At 43.3% G+C, this 20,937-nt stretch overlaps 1 protein-coding gene across 1 annotated transcript; it reads left to right on the plus strand.

Annotated features, from left to right (window-relative positions):
- Positions 1–133: 133 nt before the first annotated feature.
- On the plus strand, positions 134–18,387 carry LOC309701927 (casein kinase II subunit alpha'-like). The gene is made up of 13 exons (XM_082526251.1): positions 134–247; positions 7,099–7,475; positions 7,561–7,672; positions 11,160–11,261; positions 11,383–11,433; positions 11,598–11,657; positions 12,242–12,325; positions 14,406–14,516; positions 14,601–14,702; positions 15,202–15,302; positions 15,410–15,558; positions 16,597–16,684; positions 17,942–18,387. Exons 2-12 carry the CDS (start codon positions 7,369–7,371, stop codon positions 16,668–16,670), a joined length of 1,053 nt encoding a protein of 350 aa, XP_082382377.1. The 5' UTR covers positions 134–247; positions 7,099–7,368; the 3' UTR covers positions 16,671–16,684; positions 17,942–18,387.
- The last annotated feature ends 2,550 nt before the right edge of the window (positions 18,388–20,937 follow it).

The following is a 20,937-nucleotide window of genomic DNA, read 5'->3' on the forward strand; positions in this document are numbered from 1 at the left end:
GACTGTCTAAGGGAAGATCATCCTATTTCTGCTAACGAACCGCGGCTAGATGTACCCCCATCATCACCACCACCCCTCCAGTGAAATAACTATCACATCATTGACAGTGTGACTATCACACCCATTTCAATAACTTCAGACGTGCAGCAGCGGCTTCGGTCCACGAAGAGCGACGTATAACCGGAGCCCGCGAGCTAACTCTGATGTTGGGCGGACTTCCTCCGAGCTCGGATATTTCTACGACGAGGTTAGCAGGCTAACTTTAGCCCCGTTATTGATTTCTCGTCACAGAAATGTCACACTGACACACAGCCTGTGGCGTGTATGTGTCCCTTATGCATAAAGACAGAACAATCATCATCCATCGTCTTTGTCTTGCTCCATTATTGTTGACGTTTTAAGATTTTATGCTAAGGAAGCTAGCTAGGTAAACGTTGCTAGTTCGCGTTAGGGGTATGTTTCAGATATGCTACGGTAGTTTAGTGGTGACCAGCTGGACTGGATGCTACAGTTTCTGTTATACAGTGTAAATGTGGTTGGTGAAAAATCCACAGGGTTTGTCTTTAAGGGGAAGGTGTTTATGGCGCTGGTTCAAAACAGGCAGAGATGGATTATTAAAAACAGGCCTTTTGGGCATGAGCCCAAGGGATGCGAGGGTCCCCAGCACTGCACCTGCAAAATCGCAAATAGCTGTAGATTTAAAGGGGGAACGCGGGAGACCTGTACCCCCAGTAAGTAAAATATCTGTATCTACAAAAATCTCCTGAAATCGTCTGATGTTCAATCATTTCTGAGACAGGACCCTCATTTCCCCATCTTAAATTGTGTTTCTCCCAATACTCAATCGAAACCTTTGCCCACCGCAGAGAGAGCCAGCTACACAAACACAAAAAGTGCGAACATGGTGAAAAGGAAAGAAACACCCAAAAAGATTACACTGCAACAGATACTCAAAAATGAACAGAGACAACAAAGGTCTGCACAGATTCACATCAGTACAATTATGTTATTATCTGTGACTCTGAATGCAGGGGAGAAACATAACAAGGAGAAAAAGGTTCCATTGCTATGAGCGTGACATCATTGTTTATTAATGCACAACTGTCAGAAATGCATGCTGGGACTGACAGGCTGGGAGGCATGTTTCTCATTCTTGAAATTCTTAAGACCAGTTCTTGTTGCTGTTCTTAGTAAAGAGAAGCAAAATGTTAACAACCACAAAGAAATTAACCAAAACTACTACAGATTTAAATAAATAAATTAAAATAAACTAAAGTAAGATGTAAAAATGACCCCCAAAACCACAAATGGATACACAGTGATAATACAAAAGGGCACAAAATGACCAGTAGTTAGAAAATGACTATAAACTGCTCTTACTCCTGAGAGGTGCTGACGGGAATATCTTTTCTCACACACACACACACACTGCAGCACTGAACATTTGTATGTATCACACAATGTACTTGCATGTGAAATTAGAGCAGGTCACAGTCTGGTGAAGTCCTTCCTCCTGCGTGTTTTACTCAGGCAGCACTTTCCCCTAAAGCAAATGTGGCATTTCCAGTTCTTTACAGTGCACCTGCATTGCGCTGTCCTGTCATATGTTACATGTGAGAAAAGGCAACTGCACACAATTATCTGACCTGATTGAACCTGAATTGTACAGACTTTTTCTGAAAATCACTTTCAATAGCACGTTGATAAGTCTTTAATAGGGTTCCACTGTTAATCAGCTTTAATTTCAATCACAATTTTGGCCTCCCAGCATTAAATTAACTTGATTAACCGATATTGAAAATGCATACTTCACCAATATAATGCAAAGCAAAAGATAATCATGTGGTTCTTAAATTAATGCCAAAGATATAGTGAAGTCAACAGTGCTTTCGGATTTTATTTGGCCAAAGACATGTCCAATAAACACCAGGTAACAAAGATTTATTGCCTAAAGATATGTGAAAGTCTTGTGCAGGTTTTGTTACTGCGCAAAACATGGGGAACTGTAGAGGGAACTCAAAGCTGTTGAGTACTTTTCTGCAAGTTTTATTCACATCAGGCAGGTACAGTGAAGGGAGTGAAAATCTTTCACCTTTGCTTTGTGAAGATCTGCTTGAAACAGGTGAATAAACACCTTATATGTCTGTAAAGAAATTATCACGAATGCAGCAGAATATAAAATTGGAAGCCTTTGTGATAAACTTTTTTTTTTGTCACATACACATATATTTTTTTAAGATATTCACGTGATGGAGGATGAATTTTATTTTGAAGTAACGATTTGTATATTAGTTGGAATGTAGCGTGACATGGATGTGGAAGCATTTTCATGTTAAAATTCTTATGTTTATATTTTGGCCATAATCGTGGAGCTGTAGTCGCTGCTTTAATCTAGTCCAGGTGATTTTCTTCCTCTGTGGATGACTGAAACTGCCAAAATTTAAAAAAGAAACCACTCGTTTACTTTTATATCAAACTTTATAAAAAAAGAAGGGAAGGGGTGCACATAAGACATCTAAAATTGGTAAATGCAAAGCTCAAATAATATGTGAATGAAATAGGAGCTGAATTCAAGTATATTTACAAAGTGAAATGAAGAAGCATAAAAACTGCTCAGCTACCACAGTTTCTTCAAAAACACTTAGTATACACAAGAAAAATCACATGCTGTGTCTGGATTGTTGTGGTACAGCATCCAGCAGTAGTTGGCCATCATGCTACAATTCCTGAAACCTTGGTAGTGACGCTCTATTAACTGAATATCCTGATGAAAACGCTCTCCCTGTTCATCGCTCACCATGACAACATTTTCTGGAAAGAACTCAAATTGTGAGTGCAGGATGTGTATTTTCAATGACATGCGACAGCCCAGCTTCTGGTAGGAATCGAGCAGATGCTGAACTTCTTCCTTGTATCCAGGAGACTTGTGGATGTCCAGAAAGCTTTTGCAGAGCCACTTGAACACCACCCAAGCTTCAAACTCAACTGTTGAGAGAGTTTGTTTGTATCTTTCATCCTGCAAAACAGACTTGCTTTCTTCTTCTGGTGACCTCCTGGGAAGTCCTCATCATGGCGCAGGCAGTTAAGAAAGTTGTGAATAAAGTTCCTGCATTAGTCGGCGCCGCTCTTACATACTCCAAACCCCAGCTAGCGACTTTCTGGCACTACGCCCAAGTGGAGCTGGTCCCACCGAACCCAGCTGAGATCCCCAAAGCCATAGACGCTGATGGGGTGGCTGTAGAGCAGGTCATATACTGATCGGAAGGTTGGTGGTAGGGGTGGGCGATATAAACGATATATGATAGGAACGATATAAATTTGGCCAACAATAGAGATTTTGACTATACTGCTCTATCGCGATAGCGCAGGTTGATGATGTCATCAAGCTGCGCCTGTTTTGATCGAAAGCATCGCAGTGGCTACAACCATTATCATCTGCAAATTATGCCGAAAGTCACAGCAAAGAGATGAAGCACTTTTGAAATATGGGGAAAGCCAAAAACTGCGCTTCCTCCACTTCCGTAACATTGATTCATTAATGTTGAATTCTCTCGCAGCTGCTCTATTCCCATGTTGTTGCAGTATATTAATAACTAACCTTGTATAGAGATTGAAAATGTGACGTCATTTAGGGACAAAACCGCAAAGAATTCTGGGAACTCGTGGCAAGAGGTACTAGCGCACGCAGGCTTTAAATTGAAATCAGTTACACAGCAATAAAAAGAAACACAAAAAATGGCAAGAAGCTGTTGTATCATTAACTGCAATAGCAAGTCGCATGTCAGCCACGGGAAGAGATCGGTTGTTATCGGATTACGTCGTTGAAGAGAAATTGTTCAAGTCATGTTTCCAAAGTAACAAAGAGCCAATGGATGGCCTGGGTTGCAGCCATTCAAAGACCAAATATAACGTCCCAGAACACTCCAGCTCACATGTTAGTCTGCTCCAAGCATTTCCACGAAGGTCAGAGTTTTGTAGTAGTTAATACGTCATTTTTCATAACATAATTGGTGATATAGGTTACAAGCAAGTCTGGCGCTGAACAGAAATTGTCGCGCTATGCTCCTTTGTTTATTGTGCATAAATAGTGAATTGTCCTGACACAATATTACGTTTCGCTTCTGTTATTACCATGTTACATTGACAAAAACATATATTTTTATTCACAGGGTAAAACGTTTTTTTTTTGTATCACTAATTGCCCAGTACGATTACAGCATACAATATTATTGTCACTGCTACATTTCTGTAATGCGTACCAGAAATTATTTCCACTGCTAATTAATTAACGTTAAGCTCAAAGGTCCTATTAATAAACGGTTAACGAATGTGTATTTATGAAGACGATTTGTGAGACTGGTAAACTTACCTTTGTTCGTACGATGGTCTTTCATTCTACACGGTGCATTTCAAGGTCCTGTACCCATCCGTTGGTAAACTGTACCTGGGCTTGTTGCAGTGACCTGTAGTTACTAAACTTCATGAGTGTATGCACTCACTCCAAGAACCATATAATTATAAATATGAGCGTGGTGAAAGTTGGGCAGCACGCTAACGTCTTTTGTCCACTCTGTGTGCTCGTAAGTAGGGCTGGGCGATATGACCCAAAATTTATATCTCGATATTTTTTTAGCTGGATGGCGATATAAGATATATATCTCGATATATTTTTTAAAGCCATAAAGTAAGAACAAAAAGACAGTTCTTAGTCAAAGCTGTGTCCCAGATGTCACACAGGCACTTTTATTAACATAGAGCATAGATGTACATAAAATTTACTCAAAAATAAATTATGAGCATTTATTAAATAATAATGCTCCATAAATAAAAGAAAACAGTGTTGTTTTTCTGCATAACAAAAAGCTCACAATTGTGCAGTCAAAATGTAAACTAAAAGACGCTGAGCACAATAACAAAGACAGATTTCACAGCTGCTCTGTTCCCAACTTGTACTGCGTGACTGACAGCCTGGAGTTTGAAATCTGCTTCGCAACCACGTCTCTTAACAGGTGCCATTTATGGTCCTTATACACAGTAAGGTGGATATTACGTTGAAGCACAGTATGTATCACTCCGAGAGGCTCAGCCGTAATGCTCCGACAAACCATCAAGCGGTGCAGCTCCGTCCGTAGCTTACCAAAGTCGTACTAAAACATTTTTTGACAGATTGCTGAGCGCTGTGTTCCACATAAAATCGGTTCGCGGCCATCAAGCACAACCAGAATTCATACATAAGGCGCACTGTCAACATTTGAGAAAATGAAAGGATTTTAGTCCGTGCAGCACCTCTGGGCTGCATGGCATTAGCGTGGTTAGCTCGTTAGCGTGGTTAGCTAGCTAACACGTTGACGCCGTCCAGTAACTCGTTAACGGAGATTTGCAGTGTCCATCTTGTCGCTTCCTGCAGGTGAAGCGATGGGGGAGGAGGGGGAGTTGTGTTCAGTGAAGGAGAGGCGAGTCCGAGTAACGTTGCGAAAAGACGAAAGTGGACGAAAGAGAGGGAAACTTGCGGCTCCACAAGTATAATTATAACGTAACATAGACTATATCGATATAAAGGATATTGTCACATCTTATATCTCGTATAAAAATATATCGATATTTTTTAAAAACTCGATATATCGCCCAGCTCTACTCGTAAGGGTCTAAACCTTTCACTCCTTTGATTTTGTCCTCGTATATTTTCTTTGACTTTTCATCAAGTCTGTCTTTGTACGGACCGGCATTGTTCTCCTTCGTTTTGTACATTCCTTTTTTGGGGGGCAAAGAAAAACCAAGAAGGTATTGGAGCCAGAGAATGAACGTTTTGCGGTCCTGAGTTCCCAGCATGCAATGCGCGAAAGTCACGTGGTCTGTCAATCTCTATAGTGGATGAATAATCTCAGTTGTTCTCCTGACTGAAGTTTGGCCCGTGTATAGCATCCTGCTATGCGATTGCATTTGTCCCTAACCACCAGAATCCCTCACGTTAACTTTTATCGAGTGGAAAAAAAAGTTGACGTTCATCCTCCAGCTTCACTGTGCTAATGTTATGCTAACACTGTGCTAATGTTATGTCGCTAGCAATCACATAGCACAACATTATAGCTGTGTCCCAAAACGTCGGCTGCATTCTTCGGAGGACCCGGCCTTCGCGGTCTACATGGGCCAGGTCCACAAAGGTTTAAGCAAATCCTTCTGCTTAAACCTCGAAGCAAGAAGTTCTGCTTTGTCTTTCGACAGGTTTAGAGCACAAACAAGATCGTTCAGCTCTGTTTGTGTAAAAGTCTCTGAATCTTCATTGGCCATGTAATCAGGATCTGATGACTCTGGATTGTAACCATCTTGACCAGCTTGACCGTGTTCCTCGTCACCTTCTACAGAAGCTAATCCATCATATGCCAGTACAGGAACAGGCAGTAAGTCATCATGAGGAACAGGCCTTATTGCAGATTCCAGACTGGGATATACAATTTTTTGAAAATCCTGTTGTATTCACGCGGCAAAGATAGGAATCGCTGAGATGATCTCACTGTTCCAGCCACACCATCGGGATTGCAAGTGGCATTTCGCAGATTTAAGCTGTCACGCAGTCCATTGGAACAACTGTTGCAGATGACATGTGGAGCCCAAGATTTATCCTGGTCATCCAGTGGATAAAGTACAACTTGTACATCATCTTAAGGTCTGTGGTAATTGGGCGACGTCGTGAATGAACTGCACATAACAGAAACTGTCTGGATGATTGATACAATTTCTAGGCATGGTAACAACTGAAATCAATCACAGTTAATTCAGTCTGTAACATAAAACACAGGGAACTGTCATTAAATCTGGCAATACGCTTATGGTTAATTATTCCAACTATCATGCAATATGTAGCTAGCTTCATCACAGAAGCTACGCGCTTAAAAAAAAACTAAACACAGATTTGAAATCGGCATGAAAAACCCACATAAACTTATCTCTGATGACTTTGACCTGTTGACCTGTATTATTGTGTCCTTAATGTTATGCAGCTATCTGCCACCACATGGAAATGTTCATACATTTCCAAAGAGTCTGAGCTTTACTTTGAGGAAAGACCCATAGTTATGCTCCTCTCCTGTCTTCCTGCAGCTGGCGGCTCTTCATCCCATCCTACTGAACACCTTGCTCAGGGGCTTCACTCAGTCAGTCATTGTAGCTCTGTCAGTCTGCACGGCGACTGTGTCAGACCAGCCTGACAGCTTTCATCAGAGGCCACGAGCAGCCAAAGCCAATGGTAAGCACGGCTCGGGGACCTTAGAGCCACATATTCTGGAGAGTCGGTGCGCTGCCTTCCAGTATCGAGCCAGCAAGTATTTAGAAGGAGGTGAAGGTCCTCGACTCAGATCCTCAAAGCTAGCAATGCCTGGCCCCACACCGACCCTCAGCAAAGCTCGGGTTTACACCGACGTTAATACACAGAAGAACAGAGAGTACTGGGACTATGATGCTCATGTGCCAAACTGGAGGTATATATATACATGTTGGCTTCGTGAGAGCATGATTTTTTTAATGAATTTTTAATCACTGCCAAAGTGTTTTTGCTTTTCTCAGTAATCAAGACAACTATCAGCTGGTGCGTAAACTGGGCAGAGGGAAGTACAGTGAAGTGTTTGAGGCCATAAATGTGACCAATAACGAGAAAGTGGTGGTGAAAATCCTCAAGGTAAGCACTAGACTGACTTTTTTGCTAGGGCTGCGTGTGTGTGTGTGTCTGTTTTTTACCTTTTATACCTACAATCTCTAATTTGTATTGTGGTAACATGAGTCTTCTCGCTTTGGCAGTTATCCATTTCTGAAAACCTCATCAAATCCACAAACATTTTTAAAATGTCTTCTGTTAAATCTTTTCTTGGCACTTGCTGACTTTTCTTTGTCAGATTACTTTCTTTAATCCTGTCAAACCTTACATTGTACTCTGGCATCATCTATTGGTCAAATGGTTTATGAACAGCCTGTGGCATCAATTTACTTCTGGATCCCATCAGTCTGGAGAGAATGCCTCCCCCTCAGAAAACCAGCTGGATGAATGTGTTTCTCTCTGGTTCCCACTGATCAGTTCCATTACTTAGTGGGGATGGTCGGTTGTAGTCCTGTTTCCCTGTATGACTTGCAGCAGGATGAAGGTGGTCTCTGGGACTACTGGGATCTGGCATCTCCCTGGGAGCTGCAGTTGCTGTTTTGGGGTGTCTGGGTCTCTGCCTCAGTTGGTAGCGGTGGGGACTGGGGTGGGTGCTGCCTAGCAATCTTAGGGTGTGGGGCCTGGGGTCCTTGTGGTGGTGGGTCCTGATCCCAGGCTGGATGGCTGCCCAGGTGCCCGGGGTTGCCTGGTGTCCGGCTGGGTACCTTCTTGCACAGGGTTGGTCTGCACCCCGTTGACTGCCTTGCAGTGTAGTGTGTGTTAGCGCACGTTGGGATGTCCGGTCTGCACCATGGCGGTCGTGTGTAACTGCAAGCCCATTGGATGGGGTAGGGTGTCCAGGTTATGGGGGCAACCATTGCTGGGTGCAGCTCGTCCAAGACCCAGATGAGTGTGCCATGTCCCTTTTGCTGTGTGTCTGTTGTAATTGAGTGGTCTCTTTGGGCTCATCTGCACACCCCTGTGGTGGGGCGTGGGAAATGGGGTGCACACTGAGCCACTTGTTTGCTGCTTCTCTCCTTCTGGGCTAGTGCTCTTGTCCTCCTGGTCTTACATATCCCAGCACTCCCTCATACGGCACATTGTTCATACAGTGTCACAGTGGGTAGAGCAGTCATATGGGTGGATTTGCTGAGCCTGGTATTGGAGGAAGGGGTTCACCTCCCCTACCACTCCCCACTGGACGTTGCTGTTGCTTTGGGATCCTGAACTCAGCTCACACCGGGGTGGCAGGCCTCTAGTGGGATTGGCTGCCCATCGCCCCTGGTCCTGGACTCCCACCCCTGCTGGGGGGTAGTATTGCTTCTCACCCTCTTTTCAAGTGTATTTTGTGACACATACACACTCACAAACTTTCACGCTCTTATGTACCGGGGCGATTGTGGCTCAAGAGTTGGGAGTTCGCCTTGTAATCGGAAGGTTGCCGGTTTGAGCCCCGGCTTGGACAGTCTCGGTCGTTGTGTCCTTGGGCAAGACACTTCACTCGTTGCCTACTGGTGGTGGTCAGAGGGGCCGGTGGCGCCAGTGTCCGGCAGCCTCGCCTCTGTCAGTGCGCCCCAGGGTGGCTGTGGCTACAATGTAGCTGCCATCACCAGTGTGTGAATGTGTGGATGACTGGTTGTGTAAAGCGCTTTGGGGTCCTTAGGGACTAGTAAAGCGCTATACAAATATAGGCCATTTACCATTTACCTGTGCATTTTCAAGATTTTGTTCCAGGTGCTGTATTATTGTTTTTGTTTTAAGGTGCACTAACTGGCGATGTATTGTGCATTTCTGTTTGTACCCTGTCGTTTTATTACACCCCACCCCATTTTTTTTCCCTTTCTACTACCCATCCTGTCTTATACATTATCAAACTGTATACCAGAGGAGCCTATAGAGAATTTATAGAGCTGATCTTGGAATAACAAGTTGTTTGGCTCAACAGTGCATTCAGATCATAACTCTGGTTGCATAAGCTGCCAGACAGGACAGGAGTTAACAAAAAAAAAAGGCTGTGGCATCAACAGCCAAGTGAATGAGATACCCAACACTTTACCAAATAATAGGGGTGCAACGATACACAAAATTCACGGTTCGGTTCGGTTTGATACTTTCAATACAAAAAATGTTCATGCTTTTTTAATTTGTCATTTATTAAAATTATAAATATATATTTTAACTCAAACGTAGAGTTCTTAAATTTAATGTTGCTGAAACAACAAAGTAATAAAATAATAAATCTATCTGATCGAGAAATCACTCATCTTTGGAAAAGAGAGTTTATTACAGAGAAATGGCTCTTTCAAAAATAAAAGCTATACTATCCGCTTCTTCTGGGCTATATTCTCAGCAGCATATTAAACATATCAGGTCCCCATAAGCAGAATCATGTGCTAACGGCTGTCTAATGACTCGGCTAAAGTTAGTAGCATGCTTGTTGTTTTTGTCTGCTTCCACTTATCTTTGCACTAGGATGATGTCGGCATAAATGTGCAGTCATATTTGTTGTGTTCCCACTAGTGCTGTCAGCGTTAATCTTAAATGACGTTAACGCCACAACACGGCAAATCTCCGTTAACGAGCTACCGCGGATCGCCCCGTGCGTGGGGCTGGACGGCATCAACACGTTAACGAGCTAACTGCGCTAAAGCACTAGTTCCCACCCATGTAATTGAGCATTGCATGGCACATCCGACATACTGTTTTACTTTAGTCCATGACGCGCTTACCTTCAGGGTCATACGTCACATGAAAACCAAAATAGTTCCAAACGCCAGATCTGAATGAGGGTGGGGGAGGTTCAATTTGCCATGTTGCAACGAGCTTAGCTTCTGTCTTGCTAGCTTACGCTGCGCTCAGTGGATCTGCACTCGACAGTGCAGCCTAGGCAGAGTAGTCGAATGCAGATCCACTGAGCTCTCAACACAGCATCGTCAGAAGAAAAGTTGATCAAATAAATTAAAAATTTTGTATTGTTCGATACATATGCGTACCGAACCGAAAGCACTGTATCGAACGGTTCAATATCGATACGAGTATGAAGCGCCTTGAGGCGACTTTTGTTGTGATTTGGCGCTATATAAATAAAATTGAATTGAATTGAATTGAGTATTGTTGCACCCCTACCAAATAACTATGCAGTTAATGCTACAGAAACCCTTAAGTAGAATATAAAGGTAAAGAAGCTAAAGAACATAAAGAAGCTGTTGATGATCTAGAAAAAATCAGCAGGAATATTTAATAAGTAGATATTTTTGTGCCGTGACAAGCTTTTATTAACACATGATGCAAATGAAGGTAAGTTCAGTGTTTATGTGGTATCACTTTATGGTTATTGTAGCAGCTTTATTGTAACTATTTCTGTCATCCACAGAACATTTAAACATTTTAAATGAGCAGCATAATGTTGGAAATACTGTGTGTGTGTGTGTGTGTGTGTTTGGATGCCCAAAGATGGATTCTCTCAGCAGCGCCCTATTTTCATTTTCACTTATTTCCATTGTGCTGACTATGAGTGTCCATGTCTACTCAGCCTGTCAAGAAGAAGAAGATCAAACGGGAAATCAAAATTCTTGAAAACTTGCGAGGAGGAACCAACATCATCCGCCTGGTGGACACGGTCAAAGACCCAGTGGTGAGTTGTGAAAACCGGCAGCTGCATGCGTGCGTGTGAGCCATGTAATCCAGTCATGCTTGTAACTCAGTGATACCTGCTGTTCTCCTCAGTGAAGCCATGTGTTGTCCTCTCTTTGCAGTCCAGAACACCAGCGCTAGTCTTTGAGTACATCAATAACACAGATTTTAAGGTACTCAAGTTTGGACTACCAGCAGGGTTACCATCCATGCAAACACGTTGATGTCCATTATTAATAACATGAATAACCCTCCAGTTATTGCTCCACATGTGTAGAGGCCAGCTGCTCACATCAGAACACTTTTTATACATTGATGTCTCTCGTGCGGTCCACAGGAGCTTTACCAGAAGCTGACAGACTACGATATCCGTTACTACATGTATGAGCTTCTAAAGGTAATATTACTTTGTTTTCACATGTAAACTGATCCTCACTTTTCAAAGTGGAACTGCAGAGTACCACTCTTCAAATGTGCTGCGGTCACTGAGGGACTTCCTAATTCAGAGTGTGAATCTGTCGCCACAAGGGCCCAGCAGCAGAGCCAGGATTATATCTAATGACACAGCACGAGTCAAATATGAAAGCATCCTTGGGACAGTTTATTCAGGACGTTTTAAGTAAAGTTATAAAACGACTGCTAAACACTTTAGTTTAATAAAAATGAAAGCAAAGTTTCTAAGTGTTAAACAGCCTGCACCGTCACATGATAACATACGAGTCCATATGGACTGCTCCGGGAATACTCACTGATGATAGAACGTCGTTAAACATTCATTCAGATAAGCTGTCCTGAGCATTAGCAGACAAAGCAGTGGCCTCAGTGCTTTTATTAATGCTATCTATGAAAATGTTGAATGCGCACAACCTTTGAATTTGAATGGGACGGACCTGGAGGGGAAAAGTGACTTTTGGAGGTACATTTGAATGGAACGCCACCACGATAAGCACCTCACTAAGCCTGTTCTGTGTGTTCTTCCAGGCTCTGGACTTTTGTCACAGTATGGGGATCATGCACAGGGACGTGAAGCCGCACAATGTGATGATTGACCACCAGCTGAGGAAGGTGCTACTGACGCTTCTATGGGTTGTTTTGTATGCTGGAATGTTGGCAAGTTGTGTGTCTGCAAACACTTGTAGCCCTTTTTCCATTAGGACGTGCTCGGCTCAACTAATTATCCATTACAATCGAGTGCTAGCCACAAGACGTCATTTGTAGTCTAGGCGATGTTACACCTGCTGCTCAGTCTGTGGAGTTTTTGGGTGACGGGTTCATTTTTGTGAGGCTTTCCATCGTTTCCGAGTCCTTAAAAAAATGGCAGTTTTGATTTTCGTGAAGGAAACACTCCCATACCCTGTCGAGTGACATAACTGACTAACCAGTCAAACACATGCTGTCTGTTGATCGCTTGGAACCCCGGCCAAGTGGGTACTATAAAAGTACCAGATACTGGCCCCTAATAGCAAACCCTAAAAACCATGTCGAGTAGGTACTAGTGGGAGAACGGCTAATACTTGAGCTGTAACTTTGTCAAACCACAATGTGAACCTTCAGAATGGTTCAACAAGACACTGTGTGTAATGTTGTCATTTGTCACATGACATGACAACTCCTCACTGCAGGCATGTCATGTGCCTGCCTGCTTCAAGTCCTCTACCATAATCCCTGTCCCCAAGAAACCTAGGATCACTGAACTAAATGACTACAGACCCGTGGCTCTGACATCTGTGGTCATGAAGTCATTTGAGCGCCTAGTTCTCTCCCATCTCAAGACCCTCACGGCCCCCCTCCTGGACCCCCTGCAGTTTGCATACAGAGCCAACAGGTCTGTAGATGACGCCATCAACATGGCCCTACACTTCATCCTGCAGCATCTGGACTCCCCAGGAACCTACGCCAGGATCCTGTTTGTGGACTTCAGCTCTGCCTTCAACACCATCCTTCCAGACCATCCTTCCAGACCATCTCCAAGGCAAGCTTTCCCAGATGAATGTGCCTGATCCCATCTGCCGGTGGATCACTGACTTCCTGACGGACAGGAAGCAGCATGTGAGGCTGGGAAAGAATGTCTCTGACTCTCGGACCATCAGCACCGGCTCCCCTCAGGGCTGTGTTCTGTCTCCTCTGCTCTTCTCCCTGTACACCAACTGCTGCACCTCCACCCACCAGTCTGTCAAGCTAATCAAGTTTGCAGATGACACCACCGTTATTGGGCTCATCTCGGACGGGGATGAGTCTGCCTACAGGAGGGAGGTTGAACATCTGGTGTCCTGGTGCAGCCACAACAACCTGGTGCTGAATGCCCAGAAGACAGTGGAGATTATTGTGGACTTCAGGAAGCACACAGCCCCACTCCCCCCCATCATCCTGACTGACACCCCCATCACCTCTGTGGACTCATTCCGCTTCCTGGGTACCACCATCACCCAGGACCTGAAGTGGGAGCCCACCATCACCTCCGTCATCAAGAAAGCCCAGCAGAGGATGTACTTCCTGAGGCAGCTGAAGAAATTCAACCTGCCAACACGGACGATGATGCAATTCTACACCGCAATCATCGAGTCCATCCTCACCTCCTCCATCACCGTGTGGTACGCTGGAGCCACTATCAGGGACAAACAGAGACTGCAGCGTGTTGTGCGCTCTGCTAAGAAGGTGATTGGCTGCAGACTCCCATCTCTGCAGGACCTGTACACCTCCAGGACACTGCGGCGTGCAGCTCGGATCTCAGCTGACCCTTCTCACCCTGGACACAGTCTGTTTGACCTGCTCCCCTCAGGCAGGAGGCTCCGGTCCATTCGCACCAGAACCTCTCGCCATAAGAACAGTTTCTTCCCCTCTGCTGTTGGACACATGAACAATAAACGTACGACTGTTCCCACCACTAACACATGACCCTACGCTGTGTCACTGCATCATTCCATGTTTGGCACTGATCACCACCTGCACTCATGTATATATCTTTCTACGTAGCACTTTTAATTCTTATTCTTACTTTTATTTTTTCATGTCTATTTAAGCGCAATTTATGACAGTATGTTTGCACTGAAGCACCGCAGCAATTTCCTAATGTTGTAAACCTGCTCAACATTTGGCAATAAAACCCTTTCTGATTCTGATTCTGATTTCTGTTTGTGTGTGACAGCTGCGTCTTATAGATTGGGGTTTGGCTGAATTTTACCATCCCGCTCAGGAATATAACGTCAGGGTGGCCTCGCGCTATTTCAAAGGCCCCGAGCTGCTAGTGGACTATCAGGTATGCTTCCACTCAGCAGAACACGGTCACCTGCCCGTCTCAGTTTTCTCTGAGCTCATTTTTAGTTGTGTGTTGTTCTTTCAGATGTATGATTACAGTTTGGACATGTGGAGTCTCGGCTGCATGTTGGCCAGTATGATTTTCCTGAAGGAACCGTTTTTTCATGGCCAGGACAACTATGACCAGGTGAGAGAGACAACATGAAGTGGTTTTTCAGAAATGTGTGATCCTGCAGGTCAGACACAAAAATGCTATGGTGGGTTATACTTATGCTTTTGAACTATAATAAATTGTAAGCCAATAATAATACATAGTAGTGACCTGAATATAAGCCGTGTGTTTTCTAAGAAAAATCCAGACAGCAGTGAGTCGAAGGAGCTGCTTTAAAAGGAGCGACAGCTTGTTGTGTCAGCCTCCACTTCATGCTCTGAAAGCTGTAACTCAAGACATTTCTACACTAACTGTAACAACAGTTCACTCAATTAGGATAAAACGGCCAACAGATAACATTTTATTTTTAAAAGGTCAGAGTTCAGGTCTCGATGAACAGTGATGTAAAAAGCCACTGACTGACTGTGTTGTCTTTGTTTCTGCTTTCATAAACAGTGTCTTCTGCTGTGACAGTGCACTGACATATTTGAGCCATTAGGGGGCGCACTGATGTGGTATGCATCTTGTTTTCCAGCTGGTCCGCATCGCTAAGGTTCTCGGCACCGATGAGCTCTTTGGCTACCTGCACAAATATCACATAGAACTGGACACTCGCTTCAAAGACATGCTGGGGCAGTGAGTATCGCTGACTTCCTGTAAAACTGCTGAAACATATTCAAATGTATTGAAAGCAGCTCACACCCAGGCAGCTTAACTAGATGTTAATAGTCACTTGTTTCCAGGCAAACACGGAAACGCTGGGAGCAGTTCATCCAATCAGAGAACCAGCACCTGGTGAGTCCAGAGGCTCTGGACCTGCTGGACAAGCTGCTGCGCTATGACCACCAGCAGAGGCTGACGGCGGCCGAGGCCATGCAGCACCCGTACTTCTGTTAGTACCGCGCGAGCCGCAGCACGTCTGCAACAACAGCTGCCTGCTGAAATAATGAGTCACAAATCTGATTTCACTCTCAAGATTATACAAGCTCTTCTTCCATTTTATCAGTTAACTCCATTCACCAAATATAAAGCAGCGATGTGTGACCACAGTGGCCAAACACACAGTAACCTGAAGCACCAGCAGGCCGTTCATCTTCAGCCTTGTGGACCTGATCTGATATTTTCACTCGATCAGCTGATACTCCTTATGATGCTGACAAAGCAACATTTATAGTAAAATACTTTACTCGTCTTCCAGAATCATTGTTTAAAATCAGGAGAATTCTTTTTTTGAGCATGTAGAAATTCACTTTTCAGTTTGCTTTTTAAAAGATAAAAAGCAGAATGTCTCAGTCCACATCAAAGCTGTCTGTTATGTGTACTGATTACAGATGCATGTGCACTGCATGATTATTAATACAGCTTTTCACATCCAGGGTTTCCTTTTTCATCCTTACACATCTGCATTCTTACCTGGGTCATAAATTATACATAAAAAGGGGGGGGGGATAAATAAGGGGTGACATCATCTAAATTCATTATAAAAACATTAAGAAAGATGGTGCAATTTGAAAACAAGGACAAAAGTAAAAAAGAGAATAATAACTGGGTTAGAAAAATCCATCAACACAGAAAGCTACAGTGACTTAGAGTTATGGTTTCTCTCACGTCTCTTTCCGTCTCTCAGCTTCTGCTCTTTCTGTGTCCGTAGGCAGGATAAAAGATTGATGTTGTTCCAGGTATTTTGGCCACTGGTAATCAGGTTGTGATGAGGAAGTGCTGTTTTTAAACATGACGTCATTTTTAAAAATTTAACGTGACAAGTGATAGCCCGTGCACTCATCAGCAGAGTTTACAGAAGTCATGTCAGAAAGTTGTGCTTGGCCACATCTGCGTCTGCTTTCTCTCCCTCTCTCTGTCCTCCTGCCTGAAGACGGCCTAAACAAACGACAAGAAAGCTCACGGAAAACATTTTGTGTTTATGTCTCAGATCCTGTGGTGAAGGAACAAGCAAATGCCAACACAGATGGATCAAAGGCAATAAGCAGCTCCAATGCAACATGATACCCAGAGAACAGGTAAGACACACAACAATACTCTATTTATAATATGTAGAGATGTAGAGGTATGCAAAAGCTTGGATGTGCCACTTTACATGCCATGCCAATGCGTGTGCGAATGATTACAGCCACTGCAGCACGCAGAAGCTACGGGCTTTCCTACAAATGCTGATGCTTTAGTCTGAGTCTGTTTACATATTATTTCTGTGAATGTTAAATATCAACCAAAAACGATACAAAAACAGCACAAGTCGAGCTTCTTCAGAAGGGACCTGAATTTTTATCTAGCAGCACGTAACGTGGTCGTGCATTTGTGCTTCAGGCTGTTTTCTGCATGTGGTAGCAGTTTGTTGTCACCAGGGGGCAGTGTTAGAACATGTTGCATCACCAGGGGTGCCGATGTATGTTCTTGTGTTCCTTTAGTTTATTTCCTACCACAGTGAGCACAGTAATCAATAAAGACAAAACAACTACTTTGGGGTGATGTAAAACTAATGTTTTTTCTTTTTGGAGACTGTGGCGGGGCATGGCCTGCGGTACCGTGCAGGTGCGTCCGCCTCCTCTGCACGGCACCGCAGGCCCCGCCCCGCCACAGAGACATTTTAATCAGCGAGCGCAGTGAAGAGTAGAAAGGAAGCAGTGGAGGAAGGTGCACCTCAGCCTGTTCACTCTGTGAGCTGGCATAAGGCCTGAGACCAAGATTCAAACACAGTAAACTGAAACTGCAGCCAACAGCCTGTCTACACTGTTGTTTTGAAATCTGATGATTTTGTTCACCTCTTGCTCCTCATGTTGACCATCACTGTTATCTTTCCTCTTCACCCGGCATCTTCACGCACTCCATTTAAGACAACTCTGGTTGTCTCAAATTTAAGACAACTCTGGTTGTCTCAAATTTAAGACAACTCTGGTTGTCTCAAATTTAAGACAACTCTGGTTGTCTTAAATGGAGATTCTTTATTTACTCAGACACCCTGTGGTGACCCGGGAAAGACTGCGGAACATTACTGGAAAATTTTAGGGTGATTTTAAACTACCTGACTCAAAATAAAATCCTTCACGAGCCAAAGTTATTGTTCCTTAAAATAAAAAGCAGCAGCTGTGCATCAGCATTTGTAGACAGGCTCAGTATGAAATATTTACTGCAACAGAACCTGCTTGGACAAAGCCGGCCTGTTATGAATATCAAATGGTATCCTTTTGCTTGTGTTCTGCTTGCTCACACCTCTGTGATTACAGGATGAGTTTTCAGTATTTGTTTTTCTGTCCATTCAGGAAGAATCTTTATTACCTCAACTTGTGACCTTTTCGTGGCAGAAACCTCTGCCTCCACATCAACAGCCATACTGGAGCAAGATGTCAATTTTGCAGCACAAACAAACACGCACGGAATAAACTCCTCCCAACAAAACCCTGGGAATCTGCGCTGCTTGGTCTGAGTCACAAATAAATCAGATCTGGAATCAGATCTGACCCCTTCACCCTCCTCTTCCTCCTCCTCTTCCTACCTGCCAACATCTCCACTTGTTTTTAAAATGAGCAACGTGACTTGTTGGATGGGTATCAAGCTGGTGTTATTGCTGTGAAGACCTTTGTCGGTTATTGCAGCGACGACTTCAGATCCAGTTGCAGGTTTTAAGCACTGAGTGGCGTGGAGGCTCTTTTCTGCTATGGATAGAACAAAAGCTATATTAAAAGAGAATAAACCATTTTTATTTAAAGGTGTGTCTTTTGGACTTTTATTGTCTCTGAACTGAAATTTATCTTCAAACACTATGGTCCACATTGCTCAGACCTGGTCTCTAAAGTTTAGTGTAGCCAGTAGGGCTGTGTGATATGACAAAAATCTAATATCCCGATATAAGACATTTATCGTCCTGACAACGATATAAATCACAAAATGTAATATTTTCTGTAAATTCTGTAATACTCACCTTGTGTGAAGTGTTTCCAGCTGGGCGTCGTGTAGCTGGACTCTAGTGTTTTAACCGATGCATGAAACTACATTTTTAGATGTAAGTTGAAAGAAAATGGTGGCCGTTACAAATTTTGAGTATTTTTTAGCACCTGACGGATCTTTTTTTTCTTCTCATCCGTAAACTCTCTGCATACTCTTTCACTTGATTCAGTTTATTTTGAAAAGTCAACAGGATCTTGAGCTTTATTGTGAAAGGTTTACATGGAAAACAAACAAGCGGACAGCAGAGCCACGCAAACGCAACAATGACTAGCGCTTGTCGTCCATAGTGTGTTTATATTAAATATAAGAGAAAGAGAGAACTTTAATAAATTAATATAGCCAGTACAGTGACCATCAAAACCATGAAAAAATAATGCTGTAAACATTTTATTTTATGACACCACGAAACAAACGATAGCATAAAATGAAACGATAGACGTTTTTATATCATCGTCCAATATATATCGTTATATCGAACAGCCCCAGTAGCCAGTAACTAACTCAGTCCTTGGAGGCTACTGTACCTTATTTTTGTTTCTCACAAGACTGCACAGGTCCTGACGTGACAACTAAAATAACTGTTTATAAGAAACGCTAAGACTAATCTTGACTAACTAAAAAGTTAGTCCCGATTCTTCCTCCGAAGAGGAAGAATCGTGTTCCTCTGCCTTCTATGATTCTGGCCAATGTCCAATCTCTTAGAAACAAAACGGATGAATTACAAGGAAATGTGCTTCATCTACGGGAATACAGGGAGGCTTGTCTGATGGCGCTTACCAAGACGTGGCTGACCGATATGGACAGTGACACTTCACTGCAAATCAGCAGCTTTGGGACCCCTGTCAGATTGGATCGGAACTGTGGAGTAACACGCAAATCCCACGGAGGAGGGCTATGTTTGTATATCAACCAGGGCTGGTGTAATAACTTTACTGTGCCGGAGCGGTTGTGTCTTACCGACTTTCAGTATCTGTCAGGCCATTTTACTTACCGAGGGAGTTCCCTCAAATTTTTGTCACTGTTTACATTCATCCTAAAGCTGACGTTAAAGTTGCTGCCGATGCCATTTTTAAAGTGGTACACAATCTGCAGACTCTCACTTATTCTTGGTGATTTTAACAATTGTAATCTTAAGAAATCACTGAACGATTTCTTTCAATATGTCACTTGTCCTACAAGGCAAAACAAAACGCTGGATTTGTGTTATGGACCAATTAAGGGGGCATATAAGTCTGTGGCTGGACCTGCGCTAGGTTCTTCGGATTACAATGTTATTCACCTCCTCCCTGCTTACAGATCTGTGATTAGGAGGGAGAAGGCCTGTGTGAAGCGGACTAATGTCTGGACAAAAGACAGTTGTGTTGCCCTTCAGGGGTGTTTTGATTGCACTGACTGGTCCTTGTTTCAAGAGAGCACTTCTGATTTGGATGAACTCACCGATGTGGTGTGTAGCTACGTCTCTTTTTGCAAAGACTCTGTGGTTCCAGTCAGAGAATTTAAGACTTTCCCTAATAACAAACCGTGGCTCTCTAAAGATATTAAGGATCTGATTCTTAAAAGGGAAATTGCTTTTAACGAGGGAGACGTTCCCACTATGAGAATATTGAGGAAGGAGGTGAGGGCTGCAATAAAGATCGCCAAGATGAGGTAAAGAAATAAGATTGAGGCAGAACTCAGCAGTAACAACCTCAAAAGAGCTTGGCTTGGTATGAAAACAATGTCAGGTCTACAGACGAAAGGTAAAAGTAATATTACTTTAGAGGGGTTTACCTCTGACAAACATCTGGCAGACAGTCTTAACAGTTTTTAACCTTCGTTTTGAGAACTTTGACTTCTAGGCAGACCAGCACACTGAGGGAAAAGACCATCACTCCCCCATCAATTTGTATTGATGAGAGGGGGTAGCTAATCTCTTTAGACACACTAAAAGTAAGAGTCCTGGACCTGACAACATCTGTGGACAGGTACTGAGAACTTGTGCTGATCAGCTGAGTGGGATTTTTCACTATATCTTCTCACTTTCTTTAGAGCTACAGACAGTACCTAAGATTTGGAAACATGCTGTCATTGTTCCTGTTGCTAAGGGCAGTTCTCCTAAGGCACTGAATGATTTTAGGCCTGTGGCTCTGACTTCTTTAGTGATGAAGACATTTGAGAAGATAATTAAGAAGGAGATTTTAATGTATGTTGAACACCATCTTGACCCCTTCCAGTTCGCCTGTAGAGCAGGGAGAGGTGTGGAGGATGCTGCTGTCACACTCCTGCATCTCTTGTATAAGCATCTTGAGGCCCCCCACCCACATGCAAGATT

The sequence above is a fragment of the Aulonocara stuartgranti genome, assembly GCF_965226115.1.
Source record: "Aulonocara stuartgranti genome assembly, chromosome: 1".
Lineage (NCBI taxonomy): Eukaryota > Metazoa > Chordata > Actinopteri > Cichliformes > Cichlidae > Aulonocara > Aulonocara stuartgranti.